At 43.9% G+C, this 26,772-nt stretch overlaps 1 protein-coding gene across 23 annotated transcripts in view; it reads left to right on the top strand.

Annotated features, from left to right (window-relative positions):
* ABLIM1 (actin binding LIM protein 1) overlaps positions 1–26,772 on the top strand; it is a 284,701-nt gene that overhangs the window by 181,292 nt on the left and 76,637 nt on the right. For 21 of the 23 annotated variants that reach the window (XM_038578863.1, XM_038578864.1, XM_038578861.1 and 18 more), the window contains 2 exons: positions 9,876–10,002; positions 11,169–11,262. In XM_038578863.1, the coding sequence (XP_038434791.1) occupies positions 9,876–10,002; positions 11,169–11,262 (221 nt within the window). Of the gene's footprint in view, positions 1–9,875; positions 10,003–11,168; positions 11,263–23,629; positions 23,941–26,772 lie in introns of those variants that run through there. The other 2 variants (XM_038578883.1, XM_038578882.1) reach the window with 2 other exon arrangements.

Below are 26,772 nucleotides of genomic sequence, written 5' to 3'. Positions count from 1 at the left end.
TTTCCAAGAGCATCCATGATTGGGTGGTGTTTGGCTTTGTTCCCATGACTCCCCAACTTCCTCTTACTGTCCTGGTGGCATTTTCAGTCAAAAGAGAATCCAACTTATGATCTCCAGTGAATCCCTGTGATGTGTGCATCATCAGAAATTATGCTGAGCAACCATGTGAAACAAATTCAGACTGACAGTGCAGAGGAAAGGCCCAAAAAACAGTGAACCTTTGGGCCTGCCCTCCACCAGCTGGGCTTTTGAAATTGTTAGTTGGAAATTTGGAGGTTGTGATTGTCCTTATTAGGATGGTGGTTTATTCCATGAATATAGCTACCCCTCCATTTTTTTAGTTCTGGTTCTGAAAACATGCATGTGAACATGCATGCACACACACACACACACACACACACACACAGAGTTCTCTTTGATAGGACCATAAACCTACAAATTAGAGCAGATGACAAAATAGTATTAATGTTCTATGCTAATAGTTTATTTCCCATCAAAGAATCTCATCACATTTCTAGGAAATACAAGCATGTTATAATTTTTCAAATTTCTTTAATGTATTATTTATTTGAGAGAGAGTAGGAGAGGGAAGAGCAGAGGAGAAAGGACAAACGGACTCCATGCTGAGAGCAGAGCCCCATGTGGGGCTCGATCCCATGACCCTGTGATCATGACCTGAGCTGAAATCAAGAGTCAGACATTGAACCACCTGAGCCACCCAGGCACCCCAGCATGGTATAATTTTTATTTGTAGCTCAGAGAATGGAAGATAAGTTGTTTAGGAGATTCTTGTGTAAAGCAGTGGACACTGTCTGTAAGCAGATGTTAAAGTTCCCAACTTCTAACCTGTTTTCAGTAACCTTCCCAAAGGATGTGCTCTATTCCATAAATGCATAGTGTCAAGTGTCTGGCATCCTCCCTGTATATAAGACCCCCACATCCTTCACCGTGTTGCAAGCAGGCCGTGGGAGACTAAGTGAGAAATAAGGTCCTTTGGAACCAATATTGAATCCAGTACTGAGTGCCGTGGCATGTTTATGGGTCATTCAAAGCCATCATTGAAGGGAATTAGCAGAGATTCTCAGACTCTCCATTCCAATGCTTTTGGGGTGCAGATCTGGGTTGATTCCAAGTCCATGACAGACTGTGTTCTATTTCTTTGATGTTTATCGTGCTAGCAGCATTAGCTTTGAGGTTCCTGCTTAGTAAATTCATAATTAATGGAGAGGAAAAGCAAGCAAGCTGGTTCTTTTAATTTCCCATTCAGATCCTGGTCCTGAATATGGGGAAAACATACACAAATCCTAGTTTTAGGAGAGGGCTTCTTGACCTTGAGAATTCATAATAACTCCTAACAGAATTCTGTGAATACTGGTTTAGGGATTAGAATTGGGAGTTTCAAATGTGTAAATGGTCTATATTTGTAAAAATTATGAACAAAGTAACTGAAATTCTTTAAGTATATATGATACACAGTTTAAAAGAAGGAAAGATAGGATTTGGAGGACTTGGAAAAAGGCTTGCTGCCAGACCTGCCCTCAGCTTTCCTAATGAAGGCTGATAATCTGTTGCTATTATGGCCCACGAAAACTTGTTTGTTGTGCAGTATTGTTTTCCAAAGACAACAAGAACCTTCACTTAAAATAGCAGGTCCGGGGCTGCTCTGGCTTGTGATGTTTCCATCATGGCCATCAAGACAGCAAAGGGACATGAGATGTTATGGAAAAATCTGGTTCAAGGTTACATGGTGGCACATAACCTTTTAAAATAGTTCATTTTTAGTGATTTGAGATATGAATTACTTATAGCACTGAGACCCCTTTGGCCATAGAGTGGCAAGTACATTGTACCTGTATGAACATTCTTACTCCCCCACCACCACCACCACCACCACTCCCACCAGTATTTATCTTGTGACTTCATATTGCTTTTTTGGCTAATGGCAGCATAGAATTTCAGAAGTCAGTGCTTTTTTAAAAAACTAATTCGTGAGACGTGCTTATTACCCCAACACATTTGCAGCTTCGTATTGTGCTTTAGCCTCTTTCTACCCCTTCTTAGGTTGACCCTGCACCCTTGGTATTTGCCATGACATGCTAAAAAAGAACTTGGTGACTTGGTTTAATTTTTTTTTAAAACTGGACTGTGGACAGTCAATATTTGTTAACTCATAGAGGTCTGGTTTGAAACCTGACCACACTGAACAGCCCAGGTGATGAAAGTAAATCACCATTCAACAGTATCAACTCGTTAGATTGATGTTCCTATCACTACTAAATACAATGTGGCCTTTCTTGGCAAGGAAAGGTTTTCAAATACCCAAGTCCTTTATATCTTAAAGACATTAAAACTCTAGGCCAACTCTTATTTAAAAAATAATAATAACACAAAGAGAGTCTGGGTTTTTTTTTTTAAATCTATGGATTGCAAACTGAAGTGCCTACAGAAAAGTCCAAGCTAAGAACCGGAGTTCCCAGGTCAGCTCAAAAGTGACAACGGGTAGCAATTGACATTTAGATTGTGTAGGGATAGGAACCCTAGCAAACTGGAACTATCTCTTCTGTTTAAAGTGGGCAACCACCACATACCTCCAAAGCATTATTCCCATGAAGGAATCCATGTGTCAGAGGCTGATCTGACATGTGTTGAAGACTTGTGTCAAAGGCAGCTTGCTAACCTAAGAGAATCAGGTCACTCTTCTCTTGCGTCCTTTTTCTCCCCCTCTTTTGGATAGAATAGCTATTCTCCAGCATCCTACCTTCACCATTTTATCACACAGATAATGAGAAATCTGTATCCTGTAGGAAGAGTTAAATGACAAGATCCAGCATCGTTAAATTCAGGATCTCAAGTTAGCCAAACTCTGGAACTTAAATTTGGGTTTGGTTTGGTTTTTCCTTGAAGCTCTTTAGATTGGGTCCTGGCCAGGGATAAAGTGTCTCTACTTAACGGTCTATTAAAAGGACGCCACTTGAATATTTTATAGGGACTCCAAAGTCTTACTCTACTTTCTAATAATAACAATCTAAATATGAAATTATTTTGCTTCTGTTTATTTTTCATCCCCATGTATAGCCTTGAACTTGTCTGCTAATCTTCAGTTGATGACAAATAGAGTTTCTGTTTCATTATTATTTTTAAAAAAGGATTCCAGGGAAAGCTGGAATTGGAGCTTGTATGGGTGACAGCTTAAATACTGAAACTTGATTTCTTTTTTATTCTTAATTTTTAACATTTTTTTCAGTAAAGTAAGGAAATACTCAGAACTGACCCCAAACCCCTGTGAACATTTTATAACATCCCAAGATGTCTGCAAGCATCAGTTAAATGAGGAAAGTCTCTCTCTGGCTCCTTTTACAATCTATGTACCAATTATTTATTAATAATAAATACTTATTATTTATTTTCAAAACAATTCTCTACTTATGCAGTCTCTCTGCTCCAGTGAACACCTCGTGCTCTGATTCCATCCTGGCTGTTTTTGCCCACTGGCAGCTCAAGAGATGATAACCAGGAAAACAACCCCACAAGTGGAGGTTCAGGTTCAGAGAAGCCCTGTAAGCTATAAAGGCCTGAATTCACGTGCCTTTGAGAACAGAAGATTCACACCGTGCAGTTAATTGGACTGTTCAGCTGTGTGGCTGTGTGCAAAGCCAAAGCCCACCCTGGATCTTAGTATCCTGTGTGGAAAGTAAAGCATTTGCATCAAACCAGTCTTGAAGGTGCCTCTGGCTCTCAGATGTTCTGTGATCTGTAAAATGCAGATGATCACTGCCCTCCCAGGTTAGCAGGAGCCCTGAGAGTGGGGGAGAGAACGGACACACCAGACCTTTCAAAAGTCAAAAGCTGAATAAAAACTGTAATAATAGTAATGATAATGATTACTATAATGATTAATATAATGATGGTGGTGGTGGTGATGGTGGTGATGGTGGTGGTGGAACCACAGAGACCGAAGTGCCTTCTCCAGAGGCTGAAGGTGGGCCTTGCCGATTTGATACGGAGAAGAGGAAATTCAGGTTTTGTGAGATGATTGGACCTGTGAAAACAGACAGTGAATATGTACATGCACCCACACTCTCCAGTCCTCATGGCAGCCCAGGAAGCTAGGTACTGCCAACCTGCACATTCTACAGATGGAGATACCGAAACTCGGTGGTTACCTAGCCTGTGCAAGGCCCCTCCACTCAGTGTCAGAGCTGGACTTCTACTCCAGGTCTCTCTGCCTCCAAAGTCCTTGACTGCTGGGAAATGCACCATTTGTGTATACAACAGGCCAAAGCACATGTGCGACATATGCGACATAACGATGAGCAGCCTTATTTTTCCCTGTCATGAACTTGTATTATCCTTGATCAGAGTTCCCTTTCCTACCCTAATCATATCTTACACAGATCCCACAGCTTTCTGGTCTTCAGCCCCTAGAAATCCAAGCTGGTTGAAAACTTGATTCTCATGTGTGTTTGAGAGCTGCATCCTTTCACAGCTCAGACCTGACCCCAACTGGAGACCTACAGTGGGCACAATCTCTCTTTCACTCTGCATTTACTTCCTTCCTGTCCTGTGGCTCCTTGGTGGGCCAGGCAGGGATATTTCTTATGGAGGTGCACTTTGAGTTCTTTGACAAAAGCATGTAATTTCTGGTTAACCTCTTGCAACAAGCTCTCCCTACCTCCCCAGCCTCAGGTCCTGCTCCCATGTAGTCTCCTAGCCTCTTATTAATGAAGTCCCCCACTCCCAGCAGGCAGCTTTCTCCAGTGGGTTCATTCTAGATGCTTGGGTGTGGGTACCAGCAGCAGGACATAAGTGCATCCCCCAGTGAGCCAAATGGTGGGAGTGCACACCATTCCCACTCCATCCTCTCCTTAGCCTGCCATTGCCAGGGGAAGGGAGAGGTCTCTAACCAGCTGCCTGTCTTCCAAATTCAGCAGACTCTAGATTTCTCTATTTGTGAATGCTTCCAAGCTTCAGGACATTCAAACCAGTTTGTTCCAAGAACTCTAACATCAAGCTTCTCATGGACCCATAGTAGCTGTAGGGCCTGAGCTTCCCCACTCAGTAAACATCTAGGTCCTTCTCCCAAGGTCCTCTAATCCCTGTCACAGCAGAGGGGAGAGAACACCACCACACTCCTGCTGTGTGGCCAGCTCCCTGGTGTCTCCGTTATGTGTTTTAAAATTTCTGATTCTCAGAGGTAAGTAGGGAATAGGGGTTGATAGTCATCAGGTGAACTCTACTGTCTCTTGGAAAGTCCTACAAGGATATTCTTGGCACCTTTCTTTGGGAGACGGAATATTTATCACCATTATCTTCAGCTCTGAGACCATGGCCTAAAGCACTAGGAAGATCCCTCTTCTGTTTTCTGAAAGCTTTAATCCCAGATGAGTAGCTACTGTGAATGCAATGCCCACCTTCATTAATGGTTCTGGGCATGAATGAAGCCTGCAGGCCTAGGAAGGTGGGGATAGGAATTTAATTATCACCTGGTTTTCTTTTCTAGAGCTCCATCTGCTCAGCCTTCTTCTCCAGAGAGGCATCTTCACAGAGGAAGACATATTTTTGGCCTTAGAAATAGTTCCCAAGGAGAACATAGGTATCCTTTCTGATAGAACCTTCAGAGCTGTTCAAGTGAGGACATCTTTCTTAGCTTGGGAACACAGGTTTTCTTGCTGAGAGCCATTTTTCACCTTCTTCAACTTAAATATTTTCAAAGCCCAGGTATGCATGACCCAATGCCCCCCAGAAAAGAAAAAAAGAGACAGGATTCCTGTCCTCAAGGATATTTATTGCCTTGGAACAAAATGATACAAATATGGAACCAGGTGTGTCATTGGGTATTAGTTTAACTCAGACATAAGTAGCCAAATTCCTGCTCTTCTCTTGGCTCTTGGCACCAAGAATGAAAGGCTTGAGACAAGTGTTTATGGTTGTTGTTTTTCTCTTGCCACATTTGGTGATTATTTGTTTTTGATGGAATACTGGCAAGTTGCTAGAGGGCTTGATTTCCTTGATGCTGCTCCATATTCACCTATTTCTGACTTCGGCAATAATTCCGGTGCCAATCACCAGCTTTCTATATTTATCGGCAGCTGCTTCAGTGATGTGGAAACAATTTTCTCAACAGCTGAAAACCATGAAGATACAGAGTAGGACATTTTGTACTTTATAAAAGAGCTTAGTTGGGATGAGCACAGGAAGAATGAACAATCCAGCACGAATCTTTTTGTCTCTGCATCTTCTCCACTTTTCCCAGCGTGACATCAGGCTTAAGTGGAGAATTTATGGTTTTGTCCTGAGAGGAGTGAGTGGGTAGGTAGCCTCTGTGGCATATACCAGAATACTTTGAATCAGCCAGTGTGGGCCAGTATTCCACTTTCTAGGAGGTGGTCTTTGATTTGCTTGGTTTATGTCTTAAGGTTTGGGAGGAAGGAGGCTCATTCCTCAGCCTCTGCTTCCAGCCCCGTTTCACCAGCTGCCTAGCTCTAGGCATTCAGCATCCCATGATTGCTTCTCTATCAACCGTTATCAAAGTCAATTGCAGAATGAACATCTGCCCTCCATGGGACACTGCAGGGCGCAGAGGATCTGAGAGGTATGGGACACCACCTATGAGGTCAGAGGCTTCCAAACCACTAGGCATTTTGACTACCTGACTGAATAATAAATGGTACCATATCTACAAAGCCCTCACATGGTGCCTGGTTCATCCAGAACAATCAGAAAAGTCGTCACCGCTCTCAAATTGTGTCTCAGCTGCTTTCAGAGCTCTGGGATATCTGGGCATTAATGTGCTTGTAAAGTGAACAAGACTCACCATCCAGGAACGTGCCTTCCAGTCTCACCTCTGCTCCTACCAAAGAAAGGTGGAGCCACACTGAGAGGCGAACATGAACTAAGCATTCTTATAAATTTATTTTTTATTGGTGTTCAATTTGCCAACATATAGAATAACACCCAGTGCTCATCCCATCATTCTAAGTGTCCTGCAAAGCTCGTCACAGTTGGCATTTCACAGAGACAGTAACTTGCCCAAGTAAATGCTCAGGTCCTAATTCTGAAGCCTGGGCTCTTAGCATTGCCTTCCATCTCCCTAGATCTCAGCGTTGTGCAGGAGGAGACCCCAAATGGCTCTGCCAACCCTCCTGAGCCCAACTGTCTTCAGTTTCTAAAATTGAAAGCCATCCCTCAAATTTATTTTCTGACTTCAAGAATCTACCAGCCAGAATCTTCCTTATTATTTTAAATCTTTACTGCCACCTCGTGGCTTGACCTAATCAGAAGAATGAAAAACAAATTCAGTTCAAACTGGATTAAGAACTGTCAATTCATCTTAAACTCATCCAGTGCTCGTAACCTTTAAATATTGTATTTGTGAGCAAATGTCAAGGCCTTCCATTCTTATCCTTATAGTTAACTACCAGATGTGAGATCCACTTTATAAGATTTTTGTTGAGATGCTGAGAAATGTTAACTCCAGCTTAAAAAAGAATAATCATGCTTTGTGATCATATAAGCCCCGCTCAGCTAATAGTGGGCAATACTTACAGAAGTTCTAACCTGCAATAATCTAGAACTTGTCTAGCAATTATATTTTAACCTTAGAAATATTTATTCAATTTTTTCTTTTTTTGACATTCTCATGGTAACAACAACAAAAAATCCAAGCAACAGAGGATGTGAAGTGAAAAGTCCTTCACAGAAGAAAATATCTTAGGAGTTTCAATTATTTTTTCAAGAAGTCTTTTATTCCATATACGAGCATGTGTACAAACACATCTATACCCTTTACTCAATTTTTATAAATGAGCTTCTGCTATGCATACTATTCCACAGGTTGCTTTTTTTTTTTTTTTTTAACTTAACCTATCTTGGATATCTTTCCATGTCAGCACACAAATTGACCTTGTTCTTTTCAACAGTACACAGTATTCCACTACTGACTATACCATAAGTAATTTAACTAGCTTCTCATTAATTCCACATAGGCTATTTTCAGTTTTGTTGTTACAAAAGTACGGCAGGAAATAAATTCATTTTCTTCAGGGAATACGTACATGGACACATAGCACATACACACACTTTTGCTAATTTATTTGTAGACTAAAAATCTTAGCTATGAAGTTGCTAGATGTAAAGGTGCATTAATACCCACTGACCAGGGACACCTGGGTGGCTCAACAGTTGAGCGTCTGCTTTTGGGTCAGGATGTGATCCCGGGTCCTGGGATCGAGTCCCACATGGGGCTCTGGACAGGGAGCCTGCTTCTCCCTCTGCCTGTGTCTCTGCCTCTCTCTGTGTGTCTCTCATGAATAAATAAATAAAATCTTTTAAAAAAATATGCACTGACCAAAGATCACTGGAAACACACCAGTAGTCAAACAGAAGGGCAGGAGGACAATCAAGTGAACTTAAACTGTAGCAAGGGAGAAGACCAGGGGAGTCAGGAGCATCTGTGGGGGAACTGAGGGGATAGAGGTCTTACTGGCTGGTATTAAGGAGTCAAGGCAGCAGGAGCAGTTATGGACTAGGTACTGTCAAGATGCAGGAGCAGGTCAGTGATTGGGCATCTCAGTTTTTCCAGGAGGAGAGAGAGTTAAAGTCGAGCTAGGGATGCCTGGGTGGCTCAGTGATTGAGCGTCTGCCTTTGGCTCTGGGCATAATCCTGGGTCCTGAGGACCAAGTCCTACATCAGGATCCCCCTGAGGAGCCTGCTTCTCCCTCTCCCTATGTCTCTGCCTCTCTCTGTGTGTCTCATGAATAAATAGCCTTAAAAAAAATTTTTTGGTCTAGGACTGTCACTGGTAAAGGAGCAGCAGTCACACATGCAGTCGGAAGGGGGAGGTGTTTCATCATTTTGCACAGCCAGTGGCCCCGTCCCGGCATTGCTTTATTCCATGAGTGTTTCTTACAATCAACAGGGGACATGATGGCCAACCTCCCGGCGATGCTGTGTTTCATTTGCTCAGCCACATTGATTTTAAATGTCTGTGGAAGTTTATGTTGCTTTCAAAAAGGTTGCATCAATTTACATTCTTCTGAGTTCTTTTAAATATTTAACTTCCCTAACAATGGAGTATTTAGTAATCATAATAGTGACAGTTATAATAGGAAACATTTATAGGGCTGCTTCCCATGTGCCGGCCCCAGTGCTAATAACCATTATTTCATTGAATCCTCTTTGGAGGCTTGAGACAGTCACTAAGAACTTCCCAGCTTCCATGTGAGGAAACCAAGGCTTCAAAGAGGGGGAGACGGGACCTGGGTCACATGACGGGCCAACAAGTTGTTGAGCCCACTCCCTTTACCTCAAAGAAGCCAGCCCTGTGTCCTTTGTCTATGTCACAGGAGGCTGCCATGGAGGATTTAAAGCTAAGGGATTAAGGGCTATTAAACTGATGGTCACAACTCTTCAGAAGTCTGGTTTAGGATGATAAGGAGGTAGAGTCCTGTGTAGTAAAATGAGATTCATAGGCAGCTTTCCAGGAATCACATCTATATTGTTAAGTGAGGCATCCAGCATGAGGTACTTAGCGACTCACACGTGCCCTCAATTAATAAAGGCATATGAGAGCTTTCTGGAAATCCCAGCCAAGACAACGTAATTAAATATTCTCTGGGCCAGCTGGAGCTCAGAGGGTATTTAACCCCCAAGGAAATAAACGGATGAAGGACATCCATGCCCTTGGATCCACTGAGGTTCACGACGTTTCCATGCTGTGTGAGGATACGAAAGACTTGGCGCAGGGAGGGAGAGTGGAATGACACGGTGCTTAAGTAGATATTTGTTGAGTGTGGGATGGGCGCACACTGGGACCTGCATGCTTGGATTTAGCAAAACAAATGTGGGGTAACTGCTGGCCTCTGCTCTTTTCTAGATTGTGCTGGCTGTGGAAGAGATATCAAGAATGGGCAGGCCCTGCTGGCCCTGGAAAAGCAGTGGCACTTGGGGTGCTTTAAATGCAAGTCCTGTGGGAAGGTTCTCACCGGAGAGTACATCAGCAAGTAAGGCTGGAGGCAAGGCCCAGGGGTCCAGTGGGCCCTGCTCTCGGGAAGGGGACTTGAATGTATTTGTAGACACTCCCCCACCCTAAAAAACCACATAGGGTCTAAACCCTGAGCCCATGAGGACCAATGTACAAAAAACACCCACCCAGGGAGGGGGCTCATATTAGAATCAGATGCTTGTGTGGATAATATCCAAAGTGGAGTGTTGTATTGTTCCGGTTTTTTTTTTTTTTTTTTTTTAATGTAGCTTAAAGAAAGTAGTTACAGTGGTTACCTTTAAAGAAAAAAAGGAATGAATATGGGGGTACAGTGGCAATGAGGGAAAATTTTCCCCTATAAAACTTTCTATGCTATATTAGCTACTCAAAAAAAAAAAAATAAAGTGAATTTAATAATAATTTAAGAATAGAGTGAAACAAAAAAAATAGCATGGGCCCCATCCCCTAGAAATCTAGGTCGGCATGTCAGGGAGAAGCCAAAACACCTATATCAGAAGGAAGACACATCACAGGTGATTTCTTGATGCACAACTAAAGTAAGAAGGAGGGAGGAAATGCTCAGCTCTTAAAGTAACCCGGAAGGCTGTGTACAGTGGTGCTTTTTTGACTTTTCCACTTAATGGCACACATAGAAAACATTTTTACTGTGCTCTGAGGTAAATTAAGGAGGTCTTGAGAGGCTGGATGAGACGGCCCTGCACCCCTCGGGCCTCCTGAGGGCTGAAGACATGGCGTCTCAGCGCTGCCGGGAGGTGCTGGCATGTGAGCTCAAGGAGGCGATGAGGGGAAGGTGGCCCTGGGGCCTCCTCAGAGGAGGGTGAACCCTGACACCACATCTGACGCCCATCTGGCCTGGTGAGGAAGGGGAATGGTGCCAGCACTTTTGCTAGTTAGTTCTGAGACAACAGGGAAGCAGCAGTGCTAATCGTATGGTGATTCGGCTGTAATTTCTGCATAGCCCAGAGAAACAGCCCTCCGTCCACATCGTCTGGTTTCCTGCATTGGGATCATGTCTGACCAGATCTCCAGGCCTGTGAAGGCTGGGTGGGGGAGAAATATGGTCTGCTACCATTCCGTGGAGAAGGGCTCAGAGAATTATGGTCCTGGTGTCTTCCCTGCCCCCTTGACCCCCTCTCAGGAGCTGAACACCCTTCTGTGTTGCAGGGATGGCGCTCCGTACTGTGAAAAGGACTACCAGGGGCTCTTTGGGGTGAAATGCGAAGCCTGTCACCAGTTTATCACAGGGAAAGTCCTGGAGGTAAGTGACAGCCAGGCTCCCGTTAAAGCTACCATCATTTTCCTCAGACTCTTCAAAAACACAAAAGAGGCTCTTGTTCCATTTTTTTTTTTTTTTCATCTTCACCTCTGGAGGAAAGAAAGTATTTGTCGAGATTTTACGCGTCGGATTGTCTTCACAGGCAGTTTCTACTAAATGTTCATGCGACATTGGAATGATGGGGAGTTTATCAAAAGTGATAGAGGGACTAGGAGGAATTATGGAGAAGGAAGGGTTTTATGAGACTACTTTTAGTTTTAGAAGTCAGAAAATAGGAAACGGAGAGCGTATTAGAGCCAATGTGTGCCTGTGTGTGTGTCTGTGCATCAGTGTGTGACCTGTACACGCATGCACATGTACCTGTGTGGGAGCAGGTGTCTGTGCGTGTGCATGTGCGCTCTTGCATGTATGTGTGTGCTTGTGAGAGTCTACAGACTCGGAGCAGGGGCAAAGTACTGAAGCAAAGGAAGGGTGGGTGAAAGGTGAAGGCATACACTTCCCCACCCTTAAAAAAACCACATCCTGTGTGACCCAGAACGCCCTGTGGCTTGGGCTGAGCTCAAACCTGTCAGGTTCAGGTGTGAATGTCTCAAGCCACAGAGCCTGGTTCCTGCTTTCTCAGCAGTGCCTCACCCCCGCACCTCACCCCCACCAACTGCTGCCTCTGGGCTGAGCAGAGCCCCCTCTTGGACCAGAGCCCAAACTGTGGATTTAGGGGCCAGAGTTCAGAGGGAGTCACTGCCCCACTTCTCCCTGGCCTGTGGGGCATTAGTTAACAAGATCTGATTTAACAAAAACAACAAAAAATTTTAAACAAAAGAGATTACCTCATATCTGTCCCATGTTTCAGGGTGGAGAATGTGTTCTGGGCAGAGGTAAGTCAGGATGCCTAGCAGCTGGGAAGGCGACCAACTGGTCCTACAGCTTTGACAGACGGGGCACCAAATCCACATAACCATATTCAAACCTCCCAGCAGGGTGTGTTTCAGAGACACTGCACATAAATCTGAGAGGCCCCCCTGTGTCTATGGGCAGCGTCTGTGGGGTTATGCAGTGAGGTCTAGCATAGCTTTCCTAATCCCACGGCAAGCTCTGGGGTGCCTTTCTTTCCAGGAAACACAGAAGGGCCAGTGTTGGCTCTGTGCTAGGACCTAGTGTAGCTAATTAGATTTGGGAGATAAGGAAGTGACTGTTTCAGGCAGTTGTCTTTTACCCAGGGGAAGGCGGTTCCAAAAAGGAGCAGCCCCCACAGAGGCCCAGAAGTGAGGACAAGCACAGCACAAACAAAAAAAGTCAGATGGACAGGAGGGCAGGTGTGAGAGATGATGCTAAGGGAGTGGGGAGGGCTCAGAGCATGAGGACTTCGAGAGTCATAGTCAGGACTTTGGTCTTTATCCTAAGAATGGTGGGAAGCCATTGAAGTGATTGCAGTTGGAGCTGAATGTGACTGGATCACACTGCTGTGTCAGGAATGCACGGGGGACCTGAGTGGCTCAGTCATTAAGCATCTGACTCTTGGTTTCAGCTCAGGTACATATGGTTTGCTTCCATTTAGATGAAATATCCAGAAGAGATAAACCCATAGAGACAGAAAGCAGACTGGTGGTTGCCTGGGTGTTGGGGGGTAGGGGGTGGGATAAGAATAACCATTGAGACCCAGCTGGAGTGATGACATGTTTTAGAACAAGATAGAGGTAATAAATGCACAACATTGTGACTATCCTAGATGCCACAGGGTTATTCACATTTAAATGGTCAATTTTATGGCATGTGAATTTTACCTCAAATTAAAAAAAAAAATGTTTGGAAAGGGGGTGAGGGTAGAGACAGGAGACGACTGCAGAACTCAGTGCATAGAACTTTGAAAGTACTGATGCAAGGGAGACCCACCCTCCACACATAGTTGGGTGGGAGGAGAAGTTTTCATGGTCTTTCCAGTGGTTTTAATAGTTGGCCCAAGTGTGGTCAAATGCTGGGTTTTTGGCCCTCGGTGAAGCACCTCTGTAGGAAAGCTATTGGAGAAGATGGTTGTGTGCTATCCAGAGTCCAGCATGAAGTCCAGGTGGTCAGATCCCAAGACTCAAAGTGCAGTGGTAGGTGCCCCCAACCACTTGTCCCCTGAACATCTCTCATCCTTCTCCAGAGCTCTGAGTAGGGCCCCATAGCATTTCCTTTGGAGTCCCAAATTTGATCTGTGTAAGACAGAAATAAACCCATTGAGTTGGGAGCAATCGGGAAATTGCATTTTAAAACAGTAATAAAATATCAGAACCATCTCCCAGATGTTTGGCTGTAGGAAAAACAGTGGGAAGACACCGAGCGTAGTCCTCAGATTTGAGCCAGCCACGTTTACAGTAGATGCGGGCCAAAACAGCTGTCTCAGTCCACGTATGGAAATGTTCCCCAAAAAGAGTTGGGGAGGTAGGTAGGCAGGGGGCTGCTGTAGATTACTTCAGATTTAGTTCAGCCACCATGAGAAGGATTGAGAAAAATACACTAGGTCCAAGAACATGGCACTTTGAAGAAACATCTGCTTATTCCCGTTCCCTCCCCCTGAAGGGGGTGTTCACTGTAGCTGCAGGAGCTTCTCACCAGACTGGCTTCCAATTTCAGCGAGGGCCATCTGTCTGTAAGGTGGAAGTCCATGGAAGCTTTCCACACAGCGCCTGGGGCCTCATAGTAGAGTCAAGACCCACCCAGCAGGCATGCCGACCTCCCCAGAAGGGTGTGATCTAGAAAAATGTCCTGCCTGTGTAGCACACTGACACGTGACCCTTTCTGAGTCAGCTTGGCTTGGGTACCAATATAAAACAGGATGGATCTCAAGACTGCCCTCCTCCCATGACTTCATTCTCAGACCCTATCATTGAAACATTATGATTGTAATTTATAAAGGCTGTGATCCTTGCCTTTTGGGATTTTTTTCCCCCTTCTATTTAAAATATGTGGTCAAATGCACATAACATGAAATTTACCATCTTAATCATCTTTAAGTGTACAGTTCATTGGTATTAAATATATCCATACTGTTGTGCAACCATCACCACCATCCATCTCCATGACGCTTTACGTCTTGTAAAATGGAAACACTATATACTTACTAAACAGTAAATCCCCATCCCCCTCTCCCCCTCAGACCTCGACATCAACCATCCTATTCTCTGTCTTTATGAATTTGACTACTTTGGCACCTCATATAGGTAGAATCATGTAGTATTTATGTGTGTGTGTGACTGGCTATTTTACTTTGCATAATGTCCTCGAGGTTCATCCATGTTGTAGCATGTTCCAGAATTTCCTTCAAGACTGAAAAATGGTCCGTTATACGGATATACCACATTTTGCTTCTCCATTCTGTGATCCTTATTTTTCTGTTACTGTTGTTTTTTCTGATTGATTTTATCCATAGAGATTGTACAGTTTCCTGTACCTGCTCTAACAGCGGGAGCTTTAACACCACAGAAACTTATCCTCTCACAGTTCTAGAGGCCAGAAGTCCAAACCCGAGGTGTGAGCAGGGCCACACTCCCTCCAGGGGCTCTCAAGGGGAATCTCCCTTGCCCCTTCCAGGTTATGGTGGCCTCTCGCTACGTGACCCTGATCTCTACCCTCATGTTTACATGACCTTCCTTCTGTGTCTTCTCTCTGTGTCACCCCTCCTTCTGCTTTGCTCTTAGAAGGACACTTGTCATTGGATTTTAGGGCTCACCCAGATAATCCAGGATGATCTATCTCAAGATCCTTAGCTTAATTATTCACCTGCAAGGACCCTTTTTCCAAACATTCACAGGTTCCAGAGAATTTTTGCAGATATATCCTTTGGGCCACCCTTCACATGTACTCTGGTAAAGCTGGGGACTTATACAAGTGTCATCCAGTGACCCTCACTAAGCATCAGGGGTGCCCTATAGCCTCCTCTCTGGGTGCTTTCACCTGAGATGTCTCCAGATGCCCAAGGAAGCTTTGGCTTGATGGGCTGGGGAGGAGTGTCTTCATGTGTTTTCATGAAAAGGGCTCCACGTGAGAGGGAATCAGGGACCTACTCTTGGCTCTGGAATTCCCAGCTGTGGGACCTCAGGCCAGTCTCTCAACTTCTTTGAGCCTTAATTTTTCAGTGCAGGCATTAAAAATATATATGTGAATCCAGGCCTTGGACTTCTTGACTTCAAGTTTCTTTGGCTCTTGGGACCTGAGCTCTGTAATTCTCACGTCTTAGGTCTAAGGGCTCAGAGTCAGCAGTTCTTTCTCCTGGAGAGGTTTTTCTGTAAACTGGCATGTAGCATACACTCAAATTGTAGCATGATTTATCATTAGCTAGCTTTCAAATTTGTTTTCAGCAACAAGATTCTCTTTTTTTGAGAGGTCTTGCTATAAATGGCACATCTTTAAAAGCTTATGCTAATAAACCTATAAATTCAGGAGCGTTCTGAAGATGTTTACAACCTGCCTCCTAATTAAGTCCAGAATCAAATTAGTGCAAATTACTCGAGTTTGCCAATAGCCTCCTATCCCCATCTGTACCTCAAAAGTCTCCTCTGAAGCAACCTTCCTCCCTGTTTCTTCCCACCCCCAACCACTCCTCTCTCCTCCTCCTGCTTTAGCAGACTAATAGTACAGGAAGCTACATAAGACTTCGGACTTAGATCCCAGATGTCAGCAGACATTGGGCATCTCTTTGGTAGGAATTTCCTTCCATCTTTGGTGAATGGCCCTTGGGGATTTCTGACTCCATCAAAATTCCTTTCTTGGGCACAGGAATGTGGTTACTTGCCAACTTCATAAAGAAAGAAAACAGCAACATAGAAAATTCCAAAATGAAAGTAGCACCAGGGGGGAAGAAAAATGTCAGGCTGGAACCAGAAGTGTTGAGGGTTAAAAAAAAAAAAAAAAAGGTTTGGTCCTTGTCCCCTCTCCCTGATCTTGGGCTATTCCATCTGCAGACCAAGGGCTTGTCCCCTGTCCCCTCCCCCTGGTCTTGGGCTCTTCCATCAGCAGTCTCTCTGCTCTCTTACACAATTCCCTTCTGCCAGGGGCTCTGTATTTACCCAGCACTCCACTGATTCCTTCAAGACAAATGCTTTCATCCCCAGGGAGCTTGGCTCCCTCTGCAGATAGGGCCTCCCTGGGCAGGTACCGCTAGACTACAGCCCCCAGAGCCTTCCTCTTGCAGTGTCGGCATTCTTAGAGGAGGAAGGTGGGGCTCTGCTTTTCCTGCCTGGGTCTCATATTCTTTCCTTTCCCTTCTTCCCCACGTCACTACACCCAGGAAAATCAATCCTCCTGTCTTGGGTGTCCTTCTTTCCAGAAAAGCTGGTGGCATGTGTCTTTATGTGGTGTGTGTGCCCTCTGGGGACAAGCGGGTGATGGGTCAGCCTGTCCTGCACAGTGTGAGAGGGAGACCCTCACAGGCAGCCCAAGGCAGGTCCTCTGCCCCTTTGATGCCTTCCCATACACACCTATTGGGTTATGCTGTCCTGTCTGTCCAATGGATGGACACAAGGACAGGGTTTAGATTTGCTTTTAGACCCCTCCTGCTGAACTCCTACACTGGAGGAAATGGAATCATAACACAATTCAACTAAATCCTTGTCCTTGATTCTCTGAGGCTTTGTTTTGTTAAACTTTTTGACTGCTTATTCATAAACTCCAGGAACAAATGTTTATGATGTTCCTGTGAAACTAATTCACATTATAAAATGGAGGCCCCTTCTTTCCTTTTGGCACAGGTATTTTAGCATGTTATGCCATAAGAGCTGTGAGCAGTGGGCTGGTCTTGTTCTGGGCTAATCTGTTATGTATCGAGAAGAAATGTGGTTACCCTATGGCACTTGCATGATAGTCTGTGACCATCATAGATGTCACTTAAAAAGACAGGCTGAGGGACACCTGGGTGGCTCAGTGGTTGAGCATCTGCCTTTGGCTCAGGGTGCAATCCTGGAATCCCAGGATTGAGTCCCACATCAGGCTCTCCACAGGGAGCCTGCTTCTCCCTCTGCCTATGTCTGCCTCTCTCCCTCTGTCTCCATGAATAAATAAAATCTTTAAAAAAAAAAAAAAAAAAGACTGAAATGCCAGCTGCCCATTTCTTCCTTGGTGTAGGTCATACACATGCAAAGCAAAAACAGCAACCCATGTTCTCACTGAAAACTGATTGCATTCTTCTTATTCCCACTGTGCTCAAAGGAATTCATACTTCGACTTGACTCTGAACCCAAATGTTTTTGAGGATTAGGGAGAGGAAAAGGAATCAAGGAATCCTGGTAATGTTGGTTGAGATGGTCCGTGTCTCGGGGGACAGTGAAACACCACAATATCCTGCTCTTGTATAATATTTTTAACACTTGCTAATGATCTCATAAATATTTAATTCACACAACAGGCCTATAAAGTGGTCAAGGCAGTTACTACTGACCTCTATTTACAGATGAGGCTACTGAGTGCCAGCAGCTTGGGGGCTGATTAGTAACAGACCACAGTTAGAAGCCAGGTTTCTCAGTTCTCCGAAGATAAGAAGTACGCACTGCTTCATGATCCACCTGGCAGTAATCATTGCAGAACACGAGTAATTACTTCCCAAAATAACTTGCTGAAGGACCAAAATTTATCATTCCCCGTGAAATGGAGAAAGTCTAGCTCACTAGCAGCCCTGTTATACCGATTTTCAGGATGATAAACATTTGCTGCTTATTTGGTTTACTTTTTACCTGTCTGTGTAAAATGGCACTGAAAGTCAGTGACCCCTTTCGTAGAGTCTGTTGTACTTCTGTGCAGTCCTAGCTCACAGATCTGGTCTATGCAGGTCCTAGCTCACAGTGTCTCATCTCCTTTTCAGCTGTATCCTCCATGAGGGCACCTGGCATAGGCCCTTGGAAAATACTGTAGATGGATGAAGCTGGCTCAGTTAGCACACCCTTCACAGAGCTCTAGTGTAGGACTCTGAACCTCAGTAGATAGGCAGAAGGTCCTGTGAAGCAGGGCCAATGTAGGGATATACCAGTCATCTTTCCTGATTTAAAACTGTAGTTTAACAATAAACTGTAGACACAGGTTCGTTTTCAAATATGAATTAAGAAAAATGTGGTGGGCGCCTGGGTGGCTCAGGGGTTGAGCGTCTGCCTTCGGCTCAGGTGGTGGTCCTGCAGTTGAGTCCCACGTCGGGCTCCTGCTTCCCCCCTCTGCCTATGTCTCTCTCTTTCTGTTTCTCATGAATAAATAAATAAAATCTTAAAAAAAAAAAAAGAAAAATGTGGTATAGCAACACAATAGAGACTCAACAGTAGAAAGGGATGAAGTGCTGATAACGCTGCCACAGGCAATGAACCTTGGGAACGTGATGCCAGGTGAGAGAAGCTGGGCGCAAAAGATCTCATGTTATATGATTCCGTTTATGTGAAACATCAATGTCTAGAATAGGCAAGCCCACAGAGACAAAGTAGATTAGTGGTTGCCAGGGGCTGGAGGAATGGGGAAGATGACTCCTAATGGCTATGGGAGTTGGGGGTTGATGAAAATGTTCTCAAATTAGATAGTGGTGATGGTTGAACGACTCTGAATACTAAAAAACCATTGAATTGTATACTTTAAAAGGATGAAATTTACGGTATGTGGATAATGTCCCAATTAAATTTGTATACACGCACACACGTATCATCTGTCTATGCAGAGATATACAAGGTGATAGGGAGCTGGAGTCCTGTTATTCTCCATTTCCTTCCGTGTGAAATGAGAATACTAATCACTACCTCTCAGGGCTGCAGGATTTGAAAAAAATAAAAAGAAGAAGAAGAAGGCAGACAAAACCACTGGCACAGTACAGTCAGTACTGAGGGTAGTACTTTGTCTCCTCCTTCTTTGTCTCCTCCTTTCTTCCAGTATTATTTTTTTAAGATTTTATTTATTTATTCATGAGACACACAGAAAGGGAGAGAGGCAGAGACACAGGCAGAGAGAGAAGCAGGCTCCATGCAGCGAGCCCTATGTGGGACTCGATCCCTGGTCTCCAGGATCAGGCCCTGGGCTGAAGGCAGGCGCTAAATCGCTAAGCCACCAGGGCTGCCCTTTCTTCCAGTCTTTAATGGTTTAGCTTATTAAGCAGAAGAACAGTGGGTAGAGGGCAAGATTCGGGGATTCAAGTCAATAACTGTCTTTCTGCGACATTGTATGCCAGGTTTTTCCCCTTCCCATGCATTTGAACTTTTGTTTGCTTGCGAAGCCACAGGTTGCCATTGCACAGAACACTTCCCTTGATCTCAAAGTATGACTTGACTGATATAAAATCTTCCCAGTACAGGAAAGCAAACTCAAGTTTATATTCAACGTATGGTTTATGATGTGTTGTTTGCAACAGCTTATTTGCAAAGAATAACTTGGTTATTTTGTCCCCCTCCGTCATGTACGGATTTGGAATTGGCCCAGTAGGGCATAAGCACATTGGCATGATAAATGATTTGAGGAAAATCTGATTCACCCAGAGTTATCCACTTTCTCCTCCATTAATGAAAAGAGCAAATGTGTCACCAGGGTAACAAAGTACTATGTTCACAAGCAGTAAAGTTTCAATATTTATGAAAAAAAAAATCGCCCCATTTCCTGTCAGCACAAATGGAAGAGCTTCCTTATCTGGAAATGACATTTTGAGAAGAATTTGTATTTTGAGTTAAAACGATGTTTTGTCTTTCAGTGTTAACTTCAGAGAGTTTAGCTTATTGCTGGTGAAATGTGCGTGCGTGTGTGTGTGTGTGTGTGTGTGTGTGTGTGTGTGTTGTGGTGGTGGTGGTGAGGGTGACAAGTGAACTAAATGGTAGAAAGTAACCCTTCCAGAGAAGTGAACCAATAGTATTGAAATTAGGCTGGTGGCCCAACACTGGGGGCCACAAAAGAAAATGTAAGATTTGGGACACCTGGGTGGCTCAGTGGTTGAGCATCTGCCTTCAGCTCAGGTCGTAATCCTGAGTCCTATGATCGAGTCCCACATTGGGCTCCATGCAAAGAGCCTGCTTCTCTCTCTGCCTATGTCTCTGCCTCTCTCTGTGTGTGTCTCTCATGAATAAATAAAATCTTTAAAAAAAAAAAAAAAGGAAGAAAGTGTAATATTTAGGACTTGTTCCATAGATAGATGAAATATACATTTCTAAAAGTATTAGGGTGTCCAGGTCTACAGCTACAGCCCCTGTAGGGTCCAGGTGACCACCAGCACTCAAGTGCCCAAGGCTACTACAGCATCTTCAGAGTCTGAGAGTGATTATCAGTGGTGGTATTGAACTTAAGAAATGATCCAGATCTGACAGCAGAGAGACAGCCTACCTAGACGGTATAGCGATGGGATGGGTCTCCTGGTCTGGCCAGTGCTCTGGGCACAGAAGTGATGACCCGTCAGAATTGTTCTTTCTACTCTTCAGGGTCCTTCCTGGGCCTCAGAAGGGCTCATGTGTCCGATGTCTCATGGATCCAGAGCACTAGTCCATTCCCTTCCTGCCGTTACCTGCCTGCCCCCATTTCTGGCTCAACACACATCTTTTACTGCTCTTATGCTAAAGGATGATTATACACCTCCTTCTAAGTGATTGAGTCCAAGGAGCCTCACAGGTGGTGTTCAGTGAATTCCAGGGTGATTTCCATGACCTTCTCTAGGTGGAACAGAAAAAGAGTTTAATCTTTGGCAATGTATATCAGTACGCAAAACATAAGTGCGGATCCACAGTAGTGTGAGGTCCGAGGAAGAGGCACACACAGTAAATACCCCAGGTTTAAAAGACATTCTTGTCAACTTTTGGAAAAGCAGTCAGCTTTGGATTTTGAGGCATGTGGTGGGAAATTATCTTCATTTGCTGTTGTTATTGAAGTCTTAGGTCACTTTTTATCCAGCCTTGTGTGTTTCTTTGATTTAAACATGTGATTTGATTTTACTATTTGGTTTAATTGCGTGCTTATAGTATGCTATTTTCCACTTCAGATCATTTTTGTTAGTAGTCTGGTTATACATTTTAAAAATTAAAATTAAAAATAATTTTTCCCATTAAGGACTAGAATTATTTTGGTATAATTATAGGGTAAACTGGCTTTTGTGGAGCTGGACTGGTCCACAAGAATGGGTCATCTTGGTGGGCAGGGGGGCATACATTGAAAATGGCACAAAAGTCACCAGGACAACTTCCATGCTGGGCACAGCTTTCTCTAGGTAAGGATGTGAAATTTCCACGCAGCCTAGGAGATGAATGCTCTAGGGGACGTGGGAGCATTTGGTCCTCTTGGCCGCAGGCAGCAATGCCGCCCTCCTGCCTGTCCTTTGGGAACAGGCTTCCTTCTCGTTGTTTTCCACCTGAACGTACTTGCTTCCTGGACCTCAAGGCTTCCCACCTTGTGAGGGATGTTATGCCAATTCCAGCAGATGGACCTGCTTCGAGTTTGCCAGCTATTTAGGAAGAATGACGGTTAGAGCTGGGGCCCATACATCCTGGCGGAAATGAACCACTATAGTAATTCCTTCCCAAAAGGACACTTTGGAGTGGCCTTACAAATGCAAACAATTTATAAACTACCTATTTTCATGGCCCTGCAGCAAAACTCAAAGCGGCAGGCATCCCATGGTTAGAATCTGGAATCACCTCAAACAGATCCCTGTGCCCACCCTTTGATTCTTTATTTTCTTTCCCCAAATCATATCCATATGCATCTGCAAGAGGCAGGTCAACAGGAAAGGCCTCTCGTTATTGCTTCACAAGGACTGTCCAACCAGGCTGACTTCTCAAACCTCTTGACTCCACATGGTGATTATTTCCTGGCCCCTTTTACTTGGAAAGTCACAAATTTGGCAATTTGCTTGGTAAATTTGAAGATAAACCATCCTTGTTCTCCCCGTCTTAGAAGATAGGTAGTCAAAATCTGAAAGGGGCCAATCCTCCAAATAGAGGAGAGTAGAAAGATAAAATCTGGGGATCAGTGATCCCAATTCTGAAGTTCCAGTATTTCCGGCCATGACTGAAAGCCACGAGTTTCCCCTTTTCCTTCGTAAGAACGGACTCCTTCCCACCTCTGTCAAACATCTAACTACCTGCTAATATCCCAAACATGGGACAAAGTTCTAGGATCACAAAGTAAAAGGCATAGTCCCTGACTGCCAAGGTTTTAAGGCTGGCATCCTAAAACTGCTGTGCCTGAGAATCACCTAGATACTTGGTTTAAAGTGTGTATTCCCAGGCCACACCCAGAGATTGTGATTCAAGGGGGTCCAGGCCTAGGCCCAGGAACTGCATGTAAACATGCCACCCTGCTCTGGGTGATTCTGGTGATCATTCCACAGATCACACTGGGAGAAACTGGCCCAACAAGGGTGTGGTAAAGGCACATTCATGGAGGCTTGTGACTCCTTGAAAGAAAAATGTGCTAAAAAAAAATACCCTCTAATTATTGTAATGTGCAATCCAGTGTTTTGGAAGCACTGCTTTATTGCTAAAAGCCTTACATTTCTTCACTGATATTGGGAATTGCTTCCAAACCAGCTTAGAGAGATTCCTCATGAACACAAGGGGTGTTTTTTACTAGCTCATTTTATCGGGGCAAACAGTCTGCATGAAAAATTTCCCTAAATCACTTTAGTCATATTAAAAATGACAAGAATTGTAACAGAACGCTGCCCCAGTCCTAAGAAAGGGGTTACACAGAAAGTGCTGTGCTATCACAGTAGAAGGTTTCTGGCTCCTCCTCTCTGTTCACATATATGAATAGCCTGTGGCTTCACCTTCTGTCACTGGCTCATCTGGGATTTCTGCAGAATGGTTTAGTTGGCAATGAGATTGCAGAAAGTGCCTGGAATATAGAAGGTGCCTATTGATTTTTTTTTTCTTTTTGGCTGCAATAAAAGAACACAAAGTGTACCAGAAATATGAATCAAGGAAACTTGATAAGCAAAGTCATTTTTTGGTCACATTTCCCTAAAAAAAATGTGTGTGTATGTGTGTATATGACCATGAAAATCAGAAAATTCTGAATAGCTGATGGGAATCAAAATCAAGTCACTCTCAATTTTACTCCATAAAGGATTTCATAATATGTGCCTCAAAAGCAGTGACTCGGAGGAGATAGCCAGCTGTTTGATAGCTGTGTTCGCATGAACACCTTTCCATCATCCCAAACCCGAGAAAGAAACTTAAAAAAGCATTAAGAATCCCGTTTCAGCGCAAGCCTCTGCCTCGGTAACAATTACTGTCAGATCTGTGATGCAGACAATTGTGGAGTGCCCCGTGAAGAAATGGTACTTTCCCCAACCTGCATTTAAAAAAAAAAAAAAGAAAAAAAGAAAAGAAACCCTACCCCCCTCCTTTTTGTGGGAACTTGGACTGGCCCGTAGTGGTTTGCTGGTGTGTTTAACTAGTGAGTACAGCAAGGGGAGGGAGGCGTGAGAACGCCTGCCCCACTCTGTTCTCTTTTCCTGTCTGTGCCTCTAGAGAGATGCACATTGCGTTTGCTTAGGTTCAGAGAGAGGCCGGCGGATGGGACCCAGGAGGGCAGGGAGCCCCAGGCTGCGGGGCTGAGGTCTGGCCTTCACACGCCTCTGCTGTGCTCTGAGGTTGAAGCCCAGAGGCGTTCCCAGCTCAGCCCAGCCGAGGAGCAGAAGTAGAAGAAAAGGAGCCCTCGCAGAAGGTAAAGCAGGCAGTGCACGAGGTATCTGTCCTTTGCTTTGCAGGGCAAACGTGAAATTCCTGCCTTCCCCGGTGACCTCAGAGCATCCAGATGTGCTCTGCTGGGTGCCGGCCACAGAAGCCGCTTGCAATGACCTGCAGTACATTTTACTTAAACTTTGGGGGGTCTTTTAATGATACAAAATGAACCACGGAGCTTTTTTTTTTTTTTTTTTTTTTTTCTTTCATTGGTACAGGGCTAGAATAAAGAGCAGGAAAGGCGGGTTATTTGAGAGTCCTGGTTTTATTGACCTTTTAACAATGTTTGTGTTTTTTCAGGCTACTACCCCCAAGATTGAAAGGAGAATGTGGTTTCCAGATTCTTTTTTGTTTTGTTTTGTCTGTGATTTGTGGAGCTCTGTGGAATTTCTATTTGAGATGAAAGGGTTTTAGAGTCCTATTTGGGGGATTTGGTGGTGCAGGGACTTGAGTAGATTTATCTGTTACTATAAATGTGTGGGGGTTTTTAAAAAGTTCCCCATGAATGAAAATGAGGAAGCAAAACGTTTGGGTATTATTCATATTTTGTTATAGCTGCAGATAGAAAAGTCTTGATTCTTACCTGTCCCACCATCTTTGAGCATGAGGTGAAAGCAACCTAGAGATTCTTGCCTTCAGGATGAAAATAGTTTTCCTAAAAACCTGCTTCTTAAACCATGCCCTGCAGTTTGTTTTTTTGTTTTTGTTTTTGGGGGTTTTTTTTAGAGAAAAAGTTTTAAATATGCTACCCTAGCTCTAAAGAAGGAATGAGACAAGGAAAATCTCCACTGTGAAAGAAATAGATTTATGATTTTGGAAAGGAGGGGAAAAAGAGTCTAGCCAAAACCCAGCAGGAGAGTGGTCGCTATAGCAGCTTCATCTGTCACTTAACTGGGATTGGAGACTTAAAAGAAAATTGAGCCTGTTTTCTCTGAGACGGTCTCATGAGGAATGTTAAGAGGATGTGAAGTTATTTAGATTATCCAAACAGGTTCTGACAAGTAAGTGAAAATAACTCATTAAACTATAATTGTTGCCATTCTATAATGGATCAAAAGGCTTGTTGAGTCACGATGTACTTACAGAATAGGTGAATTTGCCACGGCTCATTGGTATAAATTACTTTTGAGCAGGCTTTTTAAGACCAAGTATGCGGCCTTGCCAAGTGTCTCGTTATAGTTCTTTGAATGCATGTTTTGACCAAATGTTTTCAAGTGGGTGCTTAGCCATTTTTATGTGTCAATGAGTCTGACCCTTGTATCAGTGGTTTATCCAACTGATTCAGGGACTATCATATCAGGACATCAGATTTACAGGTTTTTCCCTCCAACTAAATAAGAGCTCATTTAAAAGGATGGAAAAGTCCAAAATACTCTATCCCTGCATCCCAGCTCTGTAGAGGGATGATCATGATTTTGCCTTCTGTAGACCAGAGTTTCTCAGCCTCAGACCATTATTAACAATTTGGGCAGAATGATTCTTTGTTGTGGAGGACTGTCCTATGGGGTGTTTAGCAAGCGCTGCTGGTCCTCTACTCATAACTGACCGTAACCCTCCTTCCCCAGTTACGACAACCAAAAATGTCTCCAGGTGTTGCCAGGTGTTCCCTGCCAGGCAAAATCACACACCAGCTGAACCACTGCTGTCAAAAAAAACACTTTTGAGGCCAACTGCCACAGAGAGGAAGAGAGGTCTATGAGGAGGGAGATCAGACCCCAAGGGACAGTGGCTGAGTCAAAGGAACAGTGACAGGACAAATACTTAGCCCTGACCATGTTGGTTTCTGTTTTGTTCTGCTTCTGTTTGAAGTCATGTCCCAGCCTGGGCCGAGGAGCAGGGGTTAAACACTGTTCTGGATATACATTCTTCTGCTCCTGGCTGTCCCCATCGTGATCCCTTACGAGCCTTGTTTGATACAGTGCCTTGGTTGTATAGTAGTTAGACTTCTCTAAAGTGAATCTCATCCCAAGTGCATCCCAGGAAGATAATATTTTTTAGAAAGGAATCTCACATAATAGCCCACTTTATAAAGCAAATAATTACCCATAACTTATCAAGTCTGCAAATATAGGTTTTTTTGATACGTGGGCTTTGAGTAAATCTGGGCACGCCTGTTTGGGTTTTTCTTTTGGAACCTGCAACTGAGAGCTTTCATTTCTCTTTTCCTTTCCCCTTCTGTACCAATAAGTCTCAAACTTTCTGATCTTCTAGAAATTGGGTTTCTTTTGTCAGGTGAAATAGAACAGTCACAGCCTTTCTCCAGCTCACAGATAACAAAAAAGTCCATGGCTGGAATTTTTTTCTTTTACAATTTTTCTTACACCTTTAGGATGTGCTGCTGCTGGTTTGCTCTCAAAGGTTAACAGGTTACATAGCGAATGAAGTTGTAGCAAACACTGATATGAAAACATCTAAAAGAGCTAATTTTTCATAGTTCCACTTTACTTCTTTGGGTGGACCCATGTTCCAATTATAGCTTTAAATTTCACAAGTATACATTCATAACCCCATAAAATAGTTCTATTGCAAACAAGTTATATGTGTTACAGTTTCATGGCGTTTCTCCAAGAACATGGTACATTGCACTGAGTACTATGACTTCTGGAGCTACCACCAAACAAGATGAGACAGGCTAGTCTGGGGAGGACTCCCCCAAGCCCAGCCAGTTGGGGAGTAGTAGGAGGTGGCACTTGGTATTGGCCAAACATATCTGGAAATGCCTCTTACTTGTTGGAGTCCATTCTTGGATATCATGTGCTCTCTTAGAAACACTGTCTCATTATTAGAATTTGCCCCTTCCTTCACTAGACCTAAGGCCCATGAGCACAGAGAATGC

Source organism: Canis lupus, chromosome 28 (assembly GCF_011100685.1).
Source record: "Canis lupus familiaris isolate Mischka breed German Shepherd chromosome 28, alternate assembly UU_Cfam_GSD_1.0, whole genome shotgun sequence".
Classification (NCBI taxonomy): domain Eukaryota; kingdom Metazoa; phylum Chordata; class Mammalia; order Carnivora; family Canidae; genus Canis; species Canis lupus.
Note: the sequence above shows the minus strand (reverse complement) of the source record. Positions and strands in the feature narration are given on the sequence as shown.